The sequence below is a fragment of the Sceloporus occidentalis genome, unplaced genomic scaffold (genome assembly GCF_023333645.1).
Source record: "Sceloporus occidentalis isolate IW3139 unplaced genomic scaffold, rSceOcc1.0.p SCAF_2, whole genome shotgun sequence".
NCBI classification, from domain to species: domain Eukaryota; kingdom Metazoa; phylum Chordata; class Lepidosauria; order Squamata; family Phrynosomatidae; genus Sceloporus; species Sceloporus occidentalis.
This window is the reverse complement of record NW_028316982.1, coordinates 69,229,786-69,249,499: the sequence shown is the minus strand read 5'-3', so window position 1 is coordinate 69,249,499 and position 19,714 is coordinate 69,229,786. Positions and strand designations below refer to the sequence as shown.

The 19,714-nt window shown below is 40.0% G+C and overlaps 1 protein-coding gene across 5 annotated transcripts in view; it reads left to right on the top strand.

Annotated features, from left to right (window-relative positions):
- Positions 1–6,095: 6,095 nt before the first annotated feature.
- The window catches only part of LOC149318507 (glycerol-3-phosphate acyltransferase 1, mitochondrial-like), a 58,475-nt gene continuing 44,856 nt past the window's right edge, over positions 6,096–19,714 (top strand). For 2 of the 5 annotated variants that reach the window (XM_089509892.1, XM_089509890.1), the window contains exons 1-5: positions 6,889–8,548; positions 9,761–9,891; positions 12,538–12,660; positions 12,922–12,995; positions 18,947–19,060. In XM_089509892.1, coding sequence (XP_089366018.1) covers positions 8,539–8,548; positions 9,761–9,891; positions 12,538–12,660; positions 12,922–12,995; positions 18,947–19,060 — 452 coding nt within the window. In that variant the 5' untranslated portion in view covers positions 6,889–8,538. Of the gene's footprint in view, positions 6,273–6,888; positions 8,549–9,760; positions 9,892–12,537; positions 12,661–12,921; positions 12,996–18,946; positions 19,061–19,714 lie in introns of those variants that run through there. The other 3 variants (XM_089509889.1, XM_089509891.1, XM_089509888.1) reach the window with 3 other exon arrangements.

Below are 19,714 nucleotides of genomic sequence, written 5' to 3'. Positions count from 1 at the left end.
CTTAATTTCGAATGAAAAGAAAGTGGGGCCAGAACGCATTCACGTGAATTTGCTAATTCAGCGAATTTATGTGAATTCAAATTGTGTTCAAACTGACTTCCCATTGCCTGAAAATAGCTTGCCATTGCCCGAAATTCATTGCGTTTGGACTGACTTCCCATTGCCCAAAATTGTGTGTGGTAGTCTATCACGCAATAACGTTAAACCGCATGATTGCGTTCGGATTGCCATTGGATTATACTTCCAATTTCTCTTGTCTGATAATGTCCATTGTGTGTTTTAGCTTCCATTAATTATTCTTAATAATAATATTAATATTTATTTGTATTCCGCCTCTCCCTGTATTGGATCGAGGCGAGTAACAACAAACATAAGAACAATAAAAATACAGCACAACAAGCCACAAGTAAAAACATAGCAAAACATATCAAATCCAATTCCTTACTTCCCACCTTAAAATAGTGTTAAAAACAACAATTCCCAATAAAATGCTACCAATAAAGTAGTCAATAAAATCAATCACAATCATAGTCCGGTGAGAACAGCTATGCAACTGGAGAGTGAACATTCCGAGGAGACAGTCTCACACCTTGGTTTCTGAATGTAAGGCCACATACTAAACATCACTTAAAAACATTTTTTAAGTGTAAAAATATATAATTGAATGCAAAAGTCAGGATCATCCATACCAATATTTTTTATTTCTATATATGGATGGGAAAGCCAGCCAACTGAGAAAGATGAGATCTAAAAACCCAAAAAGTTTTATGGTTACCATCCACTGTCAAAAAGACAAATAAATAGGTCCAAGAGCAATTCAAGCCTAAATGCTCACTAAAAGTCAAAATGACTAAACTATGGACATATCACGAGACCACAGAATTCACTGAAAGGAGGATACTGTTCAGTAGAGTAGGAAGAGGACAATCATATTACAGGTAGATTGACTCAATTCAGGAAGCTGCAGGTCTGTTAATAACAGGTTCTTCAGGAGGTCTCTGATTCACAGGGTTGTATATGTCAAGTCAACTCGATGGCACTGAACAGAAACAAAGGCTATCAATGGCTGCTACTAGTCATGATGGCTATATATTACTTCTAGACCAGAGTTACTATGCCTCTGAATACCAGCTATGGAGAAAATACAGTAATAATTGCCCAGCCATTTTGCTTGTGAGCTTTCTGTAGACCTACCTGCACCATAGATTGACCATGATGAGAAACAAAATGCTGTACTGAAAAGGCTTTTGGTCTAATCCTGCAGGCACAGTCATATCTTTTGACCCATATTTCCCTCTAGCAACATTATACATGAGCTGTTAGTATTGTGTGCCTTCAAGTCGCTTCTGACTTATGCCAGCCCTAAGGTGAATCTATCATGGGGTTTTCTTGGCAAGAGTTGTTCAGAGGGGTTTTTGCCTTTGCCTTCCTCTGAGGCTGAGACTTGCCCAAAGTCACCTGGGTAAATGGGAATTCAAACCTGCATCTCCTGAGTTGTAGTCCAATGTCCAAACCACTACCACATGCCAACTTTCATTTTACACACACAACTCCTGTGGGGTGGAGAGTTGGTATGCCCTCCTCTGCTACAAACTGGCAGAAATGTGTACCTGTGACATTTCTTATTCTGAGAGGTGGAGTGATGAGGACACTGCTCCCTAATATGAATTTTGCACCCTCAAATAAATTTCATTTTAGTCCTCTAGCCTTGCAGAGAGTGAGACACTGAAAGCCATTCATACTTAGAACTCTTATACTGGCTGAGTTCACATTTTCCCTTGGGAACTTTGCCTGATCCCTTTCTTTGGTTGCCTAAAGCGTACAAGGATGAGTTAATGAAGCCGATGTGTACCTAGGCATTACTTCTGTAAGAGAACTTTTAATACCAGAGGCAAAATCAACATGGACATCACAGAAAAGAAGAGCAGATTCAGCACACTTTCTTTTCAAAACTAACAATATGCACATGTGAAATGAAACTACCAGGAAAGGTAAGCCTTGCATAAGAAAACATTTTGAACCTTCTAAAAACTGCTTGAAGGTTTCTTCCTAAATGCATGCAGGGATGGGTTTGTTTTCTTTCATCAACCTACACTTTTCCTATCATTTCCATTTTGGTGGCCAAATGTGTAGAATTATCTCCCCCTCTCCCTTTTTTTCATATTAAGGGAGTGAGGCAGGATTATCTGCTTTTTCTGCTATGGCTCAATGCTATGGAATCCTGGGATTTGTAGCTTGTTGTGGCATCAGAGTTATCTGACAGAAGGTTAAATATCTCACAAAACTACAACTCCCAGGATTTCGTAGCACTTTAACAGGGCAGTTAGTGGCATTAAACAGTACTGCATTGTTTCTGCAGTGCATGTGTAGCTGGCAACAACTGTGATCTGGGATTTGCAGTTTAGAGATGGGTATATCATGGACTGCTGAAAAGACATATAAATGGGACCCAGAGCAAATCAAGCCTGAACTCTCCCTAGAAGCCAAGAGCTTTTGATGGCTCCTTCCTTATTGGTCCCTAGTTGTTGTTGTACTTTCAAGTTGTTTCCAACTTCTGGTGACCTTAAGACCATGGGGTTTTCTTGGCAAGATTTGTTCAGAGGAGGTTTACCATTGCCTTCCCTTGAGGCTGAGAGCATATGACTTGCCCAAAGTCACCCACTGGGGTTCATGGCTGAGTGGGGAATCAAACCCTGGTCTCTGGGGTTGTAGTCCAACACTCAAACCACTAGATCATACTGGCTTTACCTAAAAAGCCTGTGTGTGTGTGTGTGTGTGTGCGTGCGTGTGCGCGTGTGTATTGTGTGCTTTCAACTTGTTTCTGACTTACGGCAACCCTAAGGTGAACCTGTCATGGGGTTTTCTTGGCAAGATTTGTTCATAGGTTTGTCATTGCCTTCCCTTGGCAGGGAACATAGGAATTTAGTGCTACAACAGTGAAGTGTGGAAAAGCAAACACTAAAAATCCTACAGTTTGTTTTTCCACACTTCACTGTTATAGCACTATTCCCTACATTCCCTGCCTGTGAAATCCCTGACAAACAATTCTAAGTTTTCCCTTCCCTACACTGCAAACTCCAGGATGCCCATACACAGGTTACCATGGCAATTAAAGCAGAATGACAACATATAACAATGTGGTGTGGCCAGACTGTGTTCACCGTTTCCTTCTGAGCTGAGGAGCCAGCCGAGATTGCAATCCATCCAAGGTCCAGGGTGACCAGACATATCCTCTTTTTCCAGGACATGTCCTCAATTTCTACCTCCTGTCCAGGAGAAATTCTAAAAGGTCCTCCGTTCTGAGCATGACTAAGGAGCACAAATTTATATGTATATGAATGTTCTGAACTTTTCTTTGGTCAAGTCCTCTATTTTTTTGAGGTTCCTACAATTTGCGGTGCTTACATCTGGTCACCCTGTTTGAGAGGCCTTGAAAAGTGCTTAGTCTTTATAGAAAAGGAAAGACAAAGAGAAAAACAAAAAGAAAAGATTATCTAAGTCATGTCCTCCCTTTTCTAGAAGATGTCCCCCATTTCCACCTTCTGTCCAGGAGGAATTCCAAAAGGTCCTCCATTCTGAGCATCACTAAGAAGCCTGAATTAATACTTAAATGTTTTTAAGTTTTATTTGATCATGTACCTCCCTTTTCCTTGAATGACCTTCATTTTACAGTGCCTACATCTGGTTACCCTGTTTGAGAGGCCTTGAAAACTGATACAAACTCTGCTTAGTCTTGATATACATGGACCCTTGCCTTACATGGGGGATCCGTTCCGGACCCCCTGCATAAGGCGAATTTTGCCTATGCTCAAGCCCCATTCATTCGAATGTGGCTCGTATGCACGGCAGCGTGGTGGTGCAGCGGCATGTGTACACTACGGGCGCACACCCCATTCATCTGAATGGGATGTGTTTCCCCTTACGCCCTGCGTGCTCCCGTGGCTTAAGCGCGTACACTCAAGTCTGCGTATAACGCGGGCGCACTGTATAGAAAAAGAAATGACGAAGATGAGGGGGAAAAGGAAAAGAAACTACACTCATCCCTCCATATCTGTGACTTTGACTTTTGTGCCTTTGATTATTTATCACACTGGAAAAAGAAACAGGATCTTAGCACTATGCTCCCATCAATACCCCATAAATATTGCACAATATCATGCTTTTCACATGATGTCATGAGATGTCATTATTATTGTGTGATTATCCCACAAATAAAGTGTCACTTTTTATTTTCTGGAAATTCCTGAAAATAAAGTGGTGCAATTTTGCCACTTTAGTCATGGGATAATTGCACAATCATGGTGATGTTGTGTGAAAAATGTCGCATTATTGCACAATATTCACAGGATATTGCTGGTGTATAGCACTAATATCCTGTTTCTTTTCCAGTGCGATAAACTCCATAACGTTTTCGTTATTTGCGGTTTTCCCATATTCATGGGGGACCTGTGCCCCTAACCCCAGCAAATGCGGAGGGATGAGTGTAGCCTTTCAAATGTAGGTAGGGTGACTATTCACACCCTCCTTTTCCAGGAGATGTCAGTGTGACAGTGACACTGTGGCACTGCCCCAACCTCTTTATTTTCTGTTTAAAAACCCTTTTACTCCTTTATCACTTTATGCCATAGCTGCCAGGAATTCGTGACAAAGATCTACTTTCCCTCCAAACTACTCAAGGGACGTAATACCAAAATATTTTCCTCAATGTTGACTATTCACATCCTCCTTTTCCAGGAGATATCAGCCACCTGTGCAGGACAAATTCCAAAACGTCCCCTATTCTGAGCATGACAAAGCAGCATACATTTACATTTATGATTCTATTGATTGCAGGTTGGCAGTTCAAGGCCTGGGTGCCGCATGACAGGTGAGCTCCCATCACTAGTCCTAGTTTCTGCCAACCTAGCAGTTCAAAAGCATGCAAATGCGAGTAGATAAATAGGTCCCACTTCTCAGTGAGAAGGTAAACAGCGTTCTGTGCAGTCATGCTGACCACAAGAATACCTTTACCTTGTTTACATTCATATAGTCTTTATCACAGGGGGAAGCAGAGGTTTAAACGGACATTTGGGTGTGAAAATTGTGCAATCACGATTAAGGTTTTCATATGCATCACAATCAAAGCATCATTATCCAGGGAATAACCAGCAATAAATCTTTCATGGGATTCCCCTGTGAATGATTTCTTGCTGGTTATTATCTGGTTATTGCCAGGATAAGTCCTCTTTAATTGCAACGTCGTGTGAAAATCTTCACAGTAATTGCGCAATTTTGATGGGATAATGTCAATTTAAACCCCTGCTTTCCCCTCTGTGTGATAAAGTCCTATGAGTGGTTTTAACTTTTATTTGGTCAAGTCCCTCCATTTGTTTTTCCTGGAAGGTCCTCCATTTCATGGCGGCTTGTCCTCCCTTGAGGCGAGGACACCATCTGCCCACCCTAAAGACAAGGCCACACTCTCAGTAGGCTTTGGTCCAAAACACACTGCAGAAATAACCCAGTTAATAAAAGGGAGAAGTGGGATACAAATAAATATTATTATTGTTATTATTATTAGTTTGAAACTGCTTAAACTGTCCTGGCTCAGTGCTAGGAGGACACTCTAGAAACTGTAGTCTTTGTGAGACATTTATAGCCTTCTCTGACAGAGAGAGAGAGAGAGAGAGAGAGAGAGCTCTGGTGCCACAACAAAACTACATTTCCCAGGATTCCCTAGCATTGAGCCAGGGAAGTTCAAGCAGTCTCAAAAATTGGATTATTATTATTTCTGCAGAGTGTGTTGTTTTGAACCATGCTCAAAATGGAGGGCGTTTTGGAAATCCCTCCTGGAGAGAGAGAGAGAGAGAGAGAGAGAGAGGTGGCTGGAGGCAGGCGAGGGAGTGGGGCCTTGTCCTCAGGATGGCCAGGCAGTGTCCTCGCCATGAAATGGAGGACCTTGTCCCAGAGAAACTGGGGGGGGGGGGGTGAGGTTGAGAAGGAAGCAAGGAAGGGAGCCAGGAGGAGGCCAGTAGGCCCATGGCGTGGCCTCTGCTCCATGGCGACGACGGCGCTCAGGAAGTCGCGTCAGGCCTTGGAGGGAAAAGGAGGAGGAGGAGGAGGAGGAGGGAAGAAAGCAGGGCCTGGAGCCCGCCTTCCTTTGCCTTCTTCCCTGCCTCCTCCTCCTTCTCGACTGCAAGGCTGGCTGGCTGGCCGTGGCAAGGTCGCAAGGAGGACCGGGGGACCTGCAAGGAAGGAAGGAAGGAAGGAAGGAAGGAAGGAAGGAAGGAAGGTAGGTAGGTAAGGAAAGGAGGCTCCCCCCCTGGGGATGGTTTTGGGGCGGCCAGGAACGTCCACATTTCCCCCAGGACCCGTCCTCCATCCCCACTTTCTTGTCCAGGAGGGATCCTAGAGTGTCCTCCCTTTGGAGCATGGCAAAGAAGCATCTCTCCCTCTCTCTCTCTATCTAGATATAGATGTATGTGTGTATGTATGTTTTTATTTGATCAGGCCCCTCCATTTTCCCCCCTCTAGTCACCCTGGGACTTCTTGTCCAGGAGTGAGTCCCAAAATGCCCTCCCTTTGGAGCATGACTCTGAAGCATGCATTTGTCTTTATATAGGAGTGTTCTTAGCTTTTATTGGAGGAGGCCCCTCCATATTTTTCCCTCCAGTGTCCTACATTTTGAAGTGCCTGAAGTATTCCTTGGCACTGAGGACATCTAGCCAGAAGTCCTCCTTTGTGTAGGACCCATCCTTCATTCCCCACCTTCTTGTCCAGGAAGGATCCCCAAAATGTCCTCCTTTTGGAGCATGACTCAGAAGCATGCGTTTATATTTATATATGACTGTTCTTAGCGTTTATTTTTATTTATTTCTTCAATGTCCTACATTTTGAGGTACCTTGTCCTCCATTGTGGTGAGGACATTTAGTCACCGCGGGACAGGATGATGAGATGTCCTCCTTTTCCAGGACTTGTTCTCTATTTCCATCATCTGGTCCAGGAGGAATTCCCAAAAGCCCTCCCTTTGGAGCAGGACTCAGAAGCATGGGTTCACAGCTATATATGAGTGATTTCAGCTTTTGTGTGGTCAGGTCCTCCATTTTTCTTGAGTGTCCTACATTTTGAGGTGGATTCAAAGGGCAAAACCAGTTTGCGCTCAGTTAACTCAGCCATGGGGAAAGAAGAGAAGCGGGTGGAATCCTGGCTGCCAAAGCAAACTGCTGCAGCTTTCCTTGGCTTGTATGCTCTTCTTCATTAATAACTTTTGCCATCTTGACTACATTCTGATGTTGCTTGGCCACATGAGTCCCAGTTTTTAAGTGCTAAAATGTTGAAGAATAAGTGATGTGTGTCTTGCTGTGTAAGTGGGGTATATTAATGATTCACCATCAGCGAATACAAAGATAAAGCATAGCAAAGGTGAACATTTTAGAAGTTTTTTTTTTTTTTTGAAGTAGTTGTGAAAACATTTTAAATGGGATAGGAAGAGATGTCAGAACCAGTTAAGAGTGCGCTCTTGGCTTATGCAGGGGATCCATTCTGGACCCACCCCCCCACCCCCTGCGTAAGCCAAATACCACGTATGCTCGAGCCCTATTCACTTGAATGGGGCTCATGCATGCAGCAACACAGTGGTGCACACGCTCCACAGGCATGTGCCCCTTCATTAGAATGGGACGCACTGCCCCTTGCGCCCTGCGCGCTCCCACGCAGCTCTATACACTACCCGCGTATAGTGCGCCTGCGTATGACGTGGGCGCACTGTACAACAAGATGTATCTTTTGTTCATAAATACAAAAAGAAGCTACTAGGAATATATGATTTTACCAGCATCAGTAGCAAAGAAGAAAATCTTGATGGCAATGGATCACAAGCAGCTACAGTTGTTTGTCTATGTTTGTGTGTGTTTGGGAGAAGCATTATAGTGAAGGGAAACAGAGTATTCAGAGTAGAAGAAGCAGGCTGAGATGCCTGTATTAAGATTCAGAATTGATGCTCAAAAAGAACCCAACTTCCTTTTAAATGTAAACTGCTTTTCTTTCTTCCCTTTTCTTTTGCTCTTCCAGTTGCACGCCTCTGGTGTACTTAACTAACCTTGTGTGAAATCGCTTGCCATCATCCAGCCAACTTGGCTTATATTGGTGCCGTTCCCCTGGTGACTACATAGCTTGAGCGAAATCCGTTTGGTGATAGCATGCTGCTGTTCAGGGACACTCAACACCTGATACGAATGTCTGGCAGTTGAACTTTTATTTATAGCAGGGCTTTTGAATCTGCTGTATACTTTTACACCATGCTGCTTTAAATTAGATAAAGTGTTTTAATTTCATATAATTTTTAAGTTGCTTAAAGGAATCTGATCCGCCTGTCTCTTTCTGCATCAGAAAAGTTTGTGGCCCTGCAGATGTCCTTTGACTGTTATTCCATCATCCCTGACCAATGCCATTATTACCAACTCTCAACTAGCAGTGGCTCTTCATGGTTTCATGCAATATTTCCTTGTGGTCTCCCATCAAAGTACTAACCAAGCCTGATCCTGCTTACCTTCCAAGATCAAATGAGATCATGTATGTTCAGGGTAGTATGGAGGAGTACAGTAGACATAATAGAACATTCCATACATGTGATACAAATGTCACAATGGCAACGCTTGAACGTATACAATTATCAAAGGGATTCAACTTTATTTTGCATCTTGATCTGGATAATATACATTTTGATTTTTTTCGGGGGTCATTATGGTCACTTTTAGCAGTTCTTTTGAATGCTCTTTTGTGTAATCAAATATTTAAAAATAAAATGTATGTATATTGGTCCTAATTTCTTGTAAATGTTGGGATTATTTATGCAGTTGGCATTCTCAAGAGTAAAGCAATTTCAAAAATCATGTTGTGTATTTGCAGTGATAATGCAATGTATCCACTGAATTATACATTATAGTTACACAGAAGGAAGTGTTGCATTCCCTACTCCTTTAAATTATAGTTCACTTGTTCACAATTCTCATGGGCATAGCAGTTTTAATAGTCTTCATTATAACATTGAGTTTTCATTGTTAGTGAAATAAAATGGCATATTTACTTTTAAATATTATCATCCAGAGCATTTCTTCTTCCTGGTTACAGCACATCAAACATGGCAAGTTATGATTCTTTCTCTTCACCTGCTAGAATATTCAGAAGGCCATCAAAGATTCTGGAAAGCCTCAGTCTAAGATTTTGTTTTTTCTTCCAGAATCTTTCAACATTTCAGCATCTGTTTAACCACTAGGGCTAGAAAAGCTGGGAGTAACATGTCTGACCTTTGGGCATAGCAGATGGAGCTGATGGGAGCTGGAGTCCAACATTATTATCTCTTGTGCTACAACTTTCACAGTCTTAATATATGTGTACAGAACAGAATAGCATTTTCTAGTTAAATCTAAATTTGGTCCCTTACACACTGGTAATAAGTATGTTGACTGATCATATGAAGAACATGGGAGAAGAGGTAATATTATATCCTGCTCTTCATAAAGTACAGAATAATTAAAGAGAACAAATTAATATGTATGATCATCAGTATATTTATTTGGAAGTAACTCTTAGTGAGCATACATAAGGTTGCTAGTTCAAAAAGGCAGCTAAAGTGAACCAATAGGTGCATACAAATAATATTCAGTAAAAACAGTTCACTGTGTTGCTTATTCTGACTACTTGCTATATGTACTTCTAGAAATACTCCCATTTTGAGTAGTAGTAGAATTGTTCCTTAACACAGACTTCATTTTTTTTTCCTAGCTCATGGTATTGAACTTAAATTGCATGTCATGGATGACACTGCTTTGTCACTTGGAGCAATAGATGTTTCTTATTCGACATCTTCATCAGAGTGCACTGTCTCAAGATGCAAACACTCCAGTGAAGAATGGGTAAGTAAAATAGGTTGAAATGTTCCTTAAGTAATAAGTTCTAAGAAGTCAGAAGTGTGAAGAAGATCAAAACCCATACCTCTGCTAATTTACAGGGGGAAAATCATAAGTAAAATATAATGTATCAGGAGTAGAATATAATGTATTCATGAAAGTGTTGCCCAGGAATAGAGTTTCTCTAAAGATTATGCTGATTGAAGTTCTTGAAATCTGAAAGGTTCTCTACTCACAATACTTAAGTCAGGACTAAATTCAAGTGTTTACAAACAAGTTAATGCATAAAGAGATGGTGTGGTACCACAACGAAAGCTTCCATTTTATAGGAAGGTGCTTGTAAAATATTTATGGGAGGTAAAAATGTTTCTTGAACTATCCGGAAATGCAGGGAGCAATCAAAAACAGAAGAAGTTGGAAGCAGGCATATGGAATAATGAGTAGATGTGCCTGGGTGGAACATAAAGATAATCATGAAGTAGAGGTGGCAATGAGGATAGCAGGGTAGGAAAAATTGGATTATGCAGTATTCAAGGTAAGAAGAAGGCTCCAACCTATAATTTGCAAAGATTTGGAGATCTGGTTGGAGATGGGAGAAAAGAGGATTACTTTGGCAACCATGTTTGGTTGTTTGTGAATATGGGGACGGATGAAGACAGATGACACAGAATCAGTTGGTTGGAAACATCTTTTAGAACTAACAGAATAGATGGATCATCATAAATATTTCCAGCGGAAATATTAGTGGAAGGAAAGAAATAAGACTTGGAAGTTACTTCAGTGTTACAAAATTACCAATGGTGGAAATCTAGTATTATACATAGGAACATAATAAGACTCCATTTCAGTTACTTTTAAAAAAAGGGTGTGTGTGTGTGAATATTAATCACATGTTGGTGTTGCTGGAACTAATTTAGCATACTAAGGGGCTAAACAGACCTGTGCTTCACGCTGGCCTTGGGGCAGAGTGGGGTTATGGTGTTTGCACGCCTCATGGCCCGACAATGCCCCAACACTGGCGTTATACCATGTGCCCGCCTACGCAGTGAGAGGCGTCACGGTGCTCCCTTGGTGCAGCATTTAGACATGCTGTGCCAAAGGAGTGTCAAAAAGCCGCTGCCACAGCAGTGGCAAGGCCACCTTTTTGCCGGTGCTAAAAGAAGCGACATTTTGCCATCCTTTTTAGTGCTGGCAAAGTACCAGATTGGGGCCACAGTGTGCGATTGCCACAGCCCCGATCTGGCATTGAAAGGGGCGGTGGGAAGCCGCTCCTTTGGGGCCGTCTGTTGAGCCCCTAATTTTAACCTGTATGGTCCATTGTATGTGACCTTTTATATGTTTTTTGTTGTTGCTTTCAACTTTTTGTAATTCTGAGATTTTACTGTGTGTATTGATACAGAGTTTCAATCTGAGGCTGGTGTGCGCCAATAATATTTGGCATTTTTGCCTTATGAGGCTGGTTTTTTGCATGCTTACATATAAGTAAGCCTCATGAAATTTCTGTGGGACTTTCAATCAATGTACATAAATCTGAAGTGTATATAGGACTGTGTAATTCCTGATTGGTTTTCCTGATGTTAGATTGCATATTCCCTTCATATTACATTTTCTCAAATCTAAGAAAATAATCACCTTTCTCAATTCAGTAAGTTTTTCTGACAGTTATTAATACAAAACCCCAGTAGCTTGATTTAAATAATATTTTATTTTTGCAAGCTGAATAATATTTATGCAGAAATGATTAGAATGTAAAATGTTTACATTGTTGCATTGCTTAAGTATGGAATTGGCCATTATTACAGTTCTCTATTGTGTCTTAAGATTTATATTTTGCAACCATAAGCATGTTTATTCAGAAGCAGGCTTCACTGAACTCATTGGAGTTTACATCTCAACATGAAGATACTGTATTTCAGTAATTTCAAGTGTTCCTCTAAACCTGGAAAATGCAAAACAAAACAAAATTTTACAAAATTTTGTAAAAATGCTAAGGAAAATGCTAAGACATTTAGTATCTTGACATCATATATACAGTCAGCCCTCTTTATCCATAGATGTTTTCATCCATGGATTTAAGCATCCACGGCCTGAAAATATTAAAAAAAGTATAAATTCCAAATAGCAAATCATGATTTTCCATTTTATATAAGGGACACCATTTTGCTATGCCATTATATTTAAATGGGATGAGCATCCACAGATTTTGTTATCCACGGGGGATCCTGGACCAAAACCCCAGTGGATAACAAGGACCCACTGTACTTCCTGTAAGTGATTTGGAGTTTGAGAAGTTTATCAATGTGCCATTTGAACCTTGGTGTGTTTTCAAACAGATGTGATGTTGTACCACACTTAATTAGGTAATTAATTAAAGAACTTTGGAGATTAACATGGCCTTTGGAGAATAACAGTGCAGTTCTAGGCATGCCTATTTGGAAGTGAGTCCTATCAAGTTCAGGGGATTTACTTTATAAGAGTGATGCCTATGTGCAGTTCGTTTCAATAGGAGTGATCATCATGCACATTAATTTTGTTTGCAGTCATTGGGTTTCATTGTGTATTGTTTCATATATAGAAAATACAATATACAAGAAGGAGGTTAAGGCTTTTAATTGGTATGTGCTATCTTTATTTTTATTGTTTGTTTTTTAGGGAGAATGCAATTCTAGACCTACTGTCTTCCGATCAGCAACTTTAAAATGGAAAGAGACCCTACTGGGCAGAAATAGGCCATTTGTGGGACGCTGTTGCTATGCATGCACTCCACAAAGCTGGGTAAATTTTATTATGTTAGTAACAAACTGAAACATAATTGCCATGTTGTATTATTTACAGTTAAGGTAACTGTACACTCTTCTTGTAATGTCTATTCGAACAGTTTAATTTTCAGTTCATGCTTTTTGTTATTACTTAGTTCTTCACACCCACATATTAAAGGCATTGTAGTTCATAACATCCTTTTCAATTCTCTTGAATGTATATGATTGGAAATGGAAGAAATACTGTTTTCTCACATATTTTTCTTTTTCCTTTTAGGACAAACTGTTTAATCCTAATATCCCTTCTTTGGGCCTTCGTAATGTCATCTATATTAATGAAACGCACACACGGTAAATCATTTGTTGGGATACAGTTATTACTGTGATTTGTATGTAGTGCTGTGTGTTGCCCTCAACAGTATGAAAAGAACACTGGAAACTAAACCATCTTAATCTTGTGGCGTTTCTGAAAGAAGCCTCAGCTGGCAACCCTAACCTGAACCTATGGGAGCTGTAGGTGGCCTCCCTTTGAAGTTCCAATCTTTTCCAGTTAGAAAGGCTCATGGGAGAGAGGAAAACACTGCTATTGAACTGGAAACATGGGCTTGGGATTACTCTCTTGCCCCTAGTGTTGTTATTTATTTGATATTTAATAAATCTTTTTTTTAGTCCATTTTACCAAAATGGAAGTCAGGAAATCATATAAAACAAGTGCAATTAAAACATAAAATAGATAAGTTATATTGAGTGGTCCTATTTAAAATGTTTGTTCTGTTTGAATAAACAAACAAAGCTAGCATCAATATTCAGTTCAGAGAAAAACAAAGATCACAGCTCAGCCCTTCATCACTCCTTTCTTATTTATTTAGTACCTCACAGATGAACTTTAACAATGGTAATCAAAACTGAGCACTGTTTTAATAAGGAGTCAGTTCCCAGATGTTGGGGTTTCATTTCCTTCCACTCTAACCAGAGGTGAGAAATTGAGTGAGCTGAAATCCAAAAGTATCTGGAGGGGTAAAATGCCCCGTTTCAAACTCTTAGTTCAAAATGGAAATAAAGGCTTTTGTGTACCTGAGAGAGGAATCAAGCCATGTCAGACTGTTATTTCATCCTGTTTGTTTATATCTAGAATGCTAGTTCCAATTAGTAAACAATAACTGGTTCCACCCTCAAATTCATTTTCTATCTTCCTTTATTTAAATGTCTTCTGACTTTGACCTAATCATTTAATCATCATTGTCCTCATCATCATCATCTCACCTTTTTCCCAGCCCAGGGATTAAAGGCTGGTTATAAAAGTCGAAACAGAGAACAGTTGTCCCTCCATATTCGCTAGGGTTAGGGGAACAAGACCCCCGTGAATATGGAAAACCGCAAATAACAAAAACACCGTTTTTCCCTGAGAGGACACCTCTCTAGGAATCTCTAGGTCCTCCAGTGCAACTATGTGGTCAATGTCCAACATACACTGACCATAGAATGGCACTGGAGTAGCTACAAATGGTCTTTCAGTGCAACTTTTAGTTAAAGTTGGCCACAGAGTTGCACTGGAGGACCTAGACAGTCCTAGAGAGAACATATTAATGAAATCCGTGAATAATCAGATCCACAAATATCAAAGCCGCAAATATGGAGGGATGACTGTAATCTAAAAGTACATATCAAACAAAGTTAAATTATAATAACATTCTCAATAGAATTGAAAGCAATTGAAAGGATGCCCATTGAAAAAAATACAACAGTTATAGACAATGCAGCACATATAGATAATACAGTACTGGTTGATGCTAGCACCTGGTCAGGTTCTGTCCAACAAGGGATGTATTGCTATGTTTATTATTTGTTGCTATATTTTATGTAAAAATTATTTTATTAATAAATGTAAGTATTGTTATTCATATTTGATATAATATATTTGATAATATACTATATTAAATACAATCATATTATTTAATAAATTAAAATAAATAATGAATAGAACAATACAGTCCTCCCTCTGTTATTGCAGGGGATCTGTTCCGGACCCACTCCCCGCAAAAACAGAAAATCGCACATATTCAAGGACTATTGGCTTGAATGGAGGCACACCCCCATGGAAGGGTGCAGGCATGCACTGCGGATGCACCTTCCATTTTAAGCCCCTCCATTCACCTGCTGTGGATAGTCAAGGGATGCTGATCCCAAGTCCGCGAGAATAGATGGAGGACTGTAATTTAAATAATTTAAATGAACATTACAGCCTTATACGTGTATGTGTGGTACTTACTGCTATTTAGCTATAAAAGCATGTCAATTGTTGGCATAATCCCATAAAATGTATGCTATTTTTGTTCCACCTGTAAAGAGTAAGTGTAAAAGATGGGACACCATGCCAGAAATGCTTTACAAGTAATTAGAAATGAAACAGTTAGCATGAGATAATTGAAGAACATTCCCCAGGGGGTTCAGTTGTGCTTGTGAAGAAGAAAGTTCTCCTTTCTGCAAATGGCAATTCCATTCCTTAGGTCCTAAATATGGATGAAAATACATTCATGGTTCCGAAACAGACTGGCCAAATAAGACAGTTTCCGGCCACTTTGGGGGCGTGGCGTTTAAATGACATTTGAAGTTGCTGGAAGTCACTATGAGACTAGCTAAGGCGGCCCGAAGCTGCCGGAAAAAGGAGCAGCAAAAAGCCACTCCTGCCAGCGGTCCATTCGGGACCGCAGTAGCGGCCCACTTTAGGAGTGGGCCATCTGGTCACTGTAGTTCCAGAGTGACTGAGGCCGGAGCAGCCTCTGGCTGCTCCATTTGGCCCATCTACTTTGCCCCATTGTATTTCTTCAAGAAAAAGACTTTCCTTGGTGTTTTGACATATGTTCACAGACTATATTTGTAGCAATAGCAATAGACAGAAAACTAGTTAAAACCTGGCTAAGAGATGATGGACAGTAGATGATGGACTATTTCATTGACATTTAAAATATATATACTTACTCTACCAAGTTCCAACGAATTCTGAATATCAAGTTGCTTTAAATGTTCCAGCACTGTATTTAAAAACAGCACCAACAACAAAATGTGTAATTACCTTCTTTATATGGCTTCTACAAGGTTGCTTATTTAAAACCAGCCTTTCTTGGATTTTTGAATTCATTATAAATGTGAGCTCATGCTTGAAAAAGAACAGAGTGTGAGTTCAATGCTGGATCTGAGATCTAAGACAAGAGCCAACGAGTGCTATTTTTGCAGCAATGCATTTTGCTAGCTCTTAAAGATTTTTTGTTTTTTGAAAATGTGGTGTTACGTGTTTTTCATTTTGCAAGATTTTAAGCAGTATTTTAGAGTGCTAAGCAGTCATTCTAAGAGTGCCATGAATATGATTTTACAGTGTAACTTTATCAAGATAAGACAATAAATGTCCTAGGTTGTGAATTTTCTGCAGATGATAGCACTTCATGAGTAAATAATTGCTCAGACTACTCCTGCTGGTGGGTAGAAAATAATTGCTGAATTCTATTCCCAACCCCAGCAACCTTTAACTCCAGCCTCCATACTGTTCTGGAAGGACCCTCAGTCATCTGGAGCAGATTTTCAGAAAATGGCAGGTCACAGTTGAGTTTGCAAAAAGCCTGCCACAGGTGGAAGGGCCCTTTGTCCCAGTCAGCAGAATGTTCGTCTAGAATGAGGATAGGGCATGAAGTTGGGAAAGGAAGACCACATGAGAAGTTTCTCTAAATGGAAACATTAACTCTTATAAACAATCCATGACTAATTCTTGCCTAAGAAAACCCTATGAAATTCATAGAGTTGCCAAAAGTTGATACATGACTTAAAGGCATATAATAACAGTAACAACAATTCACCTAATTTTCCTCATATGTATGATTATCATCAGGAGATCTAGAGTTAGGTGCTCTCAGTATACCTGGAAAGGCCCAGCTTTATTTCTCTATGATCAATACATTATTGAACTGTGATGGTATCATAGTTGAACATTTTTATTCATTTGTGCTAGGTTAGCTTGGTCATGTTTAATAAAGAGATGGTAAACTTTGGGACATGAAGCTCAGCAAGTAAGGGCAAAGTAAGGGGATCTGTGGGAAATGGTTTTACGAATCAAGAGGCTTCTACAGCATTTTTTCTGGTTTTCAGATATGAGATGTTGCATTTATACCTAAAAATTGTTTTAATGCTTATGTGTTCGAGACAGATGCGAACTAGTGCAACCATCATGATACATCTGTTTAGATGCTAAGTTTAGTGCTGGCGCACTAGTGCTAAGTGAAACTTTTCTGGCAGTGTTGTTACTAGCACTAATGATTTCAACAGAGGCCTCAAACAGAGAGCCCCAAAGGGCTGCCCTCAGGCTGTGTTGGCGTGTGGCATTTAGATGACACATACCCCAAACGTGGTCAGACGCTGCCCTCGCTTTTTCCCAGAGAACTGGCTCGAAAAGGAGGGGTAAAATACCCTCCTTTTTGGTGCCTAGTTTAGGACTGTGGCAGCAGCCCAGATTGAGGCTGGGTGTGTGCGGCTGCCACATTCTTGGGATGAATGGTGACAACATGGTCCTGGCATGGACCTTTTGCACCGTCTGCTTTGCCTCTCTATCTCAGAAACTGACGTTCTCTTTGGACAGCCTATACTTGGAGCTAGACATAGACCCTAATTAGTTCTGTTGAACTCTCTTTTGGGGGTTTTGATGACAGTTTTTTTTTACAGGTATTTCTCCTGTCAGATTTATTATTTTAAAAGATTCTGATAATTTTGAGGAATATAACTCATATCTGCTATCTCAAATTATATTAGATTTACTTTTTTGTGAAGATTATTTTGAAAATGGGCAGATCTTTAAAAATAAGTGAGCTACAAGGATGTTAAATAAACAATGTACCTCCTAGGGATATTTAGATAGCTAACTCATGTTTCAGTCAAAATTCAAAAATTATTAGCCAAATAAATATTTTTCTTTTAACTTACCAGCACATCAAAGTTAGAATCTTCTTGAGATATTGAAGGAGATGTGAGATAATTTATCAGTTTGATAAACAAAAGCTTGTGCTTACTATGCAAAAGGAAAGGAAGATAGCTTTCTTTATCATCTTCTATAATGTCTACACAGAAGCTGAATTAGAACAAGACGGAGGTGCTCACGGTAGCGGCCCCGAAACCAAGAATTGGGTTGCAACCTCCAGTCCTGGATGGGGTCACACTCTCCTCTAGTGACTGTGTTTGCAGTCTGGGGGTGCTCCTTGACTCGTCGCTCCTGATGACAAATCAGGTGAATGCGACCATCAGGAGCGCCTTTTATCAGCTTCGGCTGATACGACAGCTGCGCCCTTTTCTGGAAGTAAGGGATCTCGAGACTGTTGTGCACGTGCTGGTAACCTCACGCCTTGACTTCTGTAATCCGCTCTACATGGGGCTACCCTTGTGCCTGGTTCGGAAACTACAGCTGGTTCAAAACATGGCAGCCAGGCTTGTGTCAGGAACATCTAAAAGGGACCATATCACTCCGATTTTGAGGTCCCTCCACTGGCTGCCTATTGGTTTCCGGGCCCAGTACAAGGTGTTGGTTATTACCTTTAAAGCCCTAAATGGCTTGGGTCCAAGCTATCTCAGAGACCGCCTCTTCCCATACAATCCTCCCCACGCTCTCCGGTCCTCTGGGAGGAACTTGTTGCAGCCTCAAAAATCAAGGCTTGCGGCGACCTCCCGGAGGGCTTTTTCTGCTGTCGCCCCCAGGCTCTGGAACGACCTGCCGGACGAGATCCGTCAATTAACATCTTTGGACAGCTTCAAAAAGGCTGTCAAGACGGATTTCTTCAGGCAGGCCTTCCCAGACTGAAATATCCCGATCTCAGGATCTCCCCCCTCCTCAGTACTGTCCCCAAAGCCCCCTTTTCTTTTCTTTAGAACTGAAGTTGCAGTGGTTTGTTGGTTGGTATTATTTTGTTTACTTTATTGTTATTTTAACTAGTTATTGTGGTTTTAAATTAGATATGTTGTTTAATAACTTTTTAAGGGGGGAGGGAAATATATTGTTTTTATGCTGTATGTTATTTTAATGTTGTAAACCACCCGGATTGGTTCACCACAGGGTGGTATATAAATAAAAATTTATTATATTATTATTATTATAGTATCAAGCTAGCCTTTAAAAAGTGTTTTCTACTTTTTAGGTTCATCAGTGTACAATTTAGCCTTATACAATGAACTCTCACAATTGTGGATCTAAAAAAAATGATTTGTAAAATGATCTTTTGGATGATAATGTTCTAATTTGGCTTTTGTTGAATTATTCTGTAATATTCCAGGCACAGAGGTTGGCTTGCCAGGAGACTTTGTTACATCCTTTTCGTGCGAGAACGAGATGTTCATAAGGGTATGTTTGCAAATAATGTGACTGAAAACGTTCTGAACAGTAGCAGGTACGTGATTAAAAATCATTTTAAGTTAGCAAAACCAAAATTCTTACTATTTATGTCCAGGCTAGGATGTCTTGAATTCTTTTCCCCATCCTCAAAACTAGCACATGGAAGCATCTATTTATGCTTCTGTTTGTTGGTGTGAGATAATGACAGAGTTGTATCTCATCCTTCTAACATGACTAGCTATTGTTCCTCATGTGCTGAAGGCTGCTGAAATATTAAGACCTTAAGGCAACATATTTGTTTTCTGCTTTATGTATTACTGTGTACAGGTTGAGTCTCGCTTATCCAAAATACTTGGGACAAGAAATGTTTTAGTTTTGAAGTTTTTTGAATTTTGGAATATTTACATATATATAATGAGATATCTTGGAGATAAACCCAAGCCTAAATATGAAATTAATGTATGTATATACCTTATACATATATCTTTAAGGTAATTTTATACAAAATATTTTAAATAATTTTGTGTATGAAACAAAGTTTGAATAAACCAAACAATCAGACAGCACAGGTTTCACTGTGTTAGCCACTCATGGACAGTTTTGGATTTTAAAATATTTTGGATTCAGAATTCTGGATGAGGGAGACTCAACCTGTATATGCTTTTTACTGTGAAAAATGGAGACATAACTATAATTGAAAAATATCCAT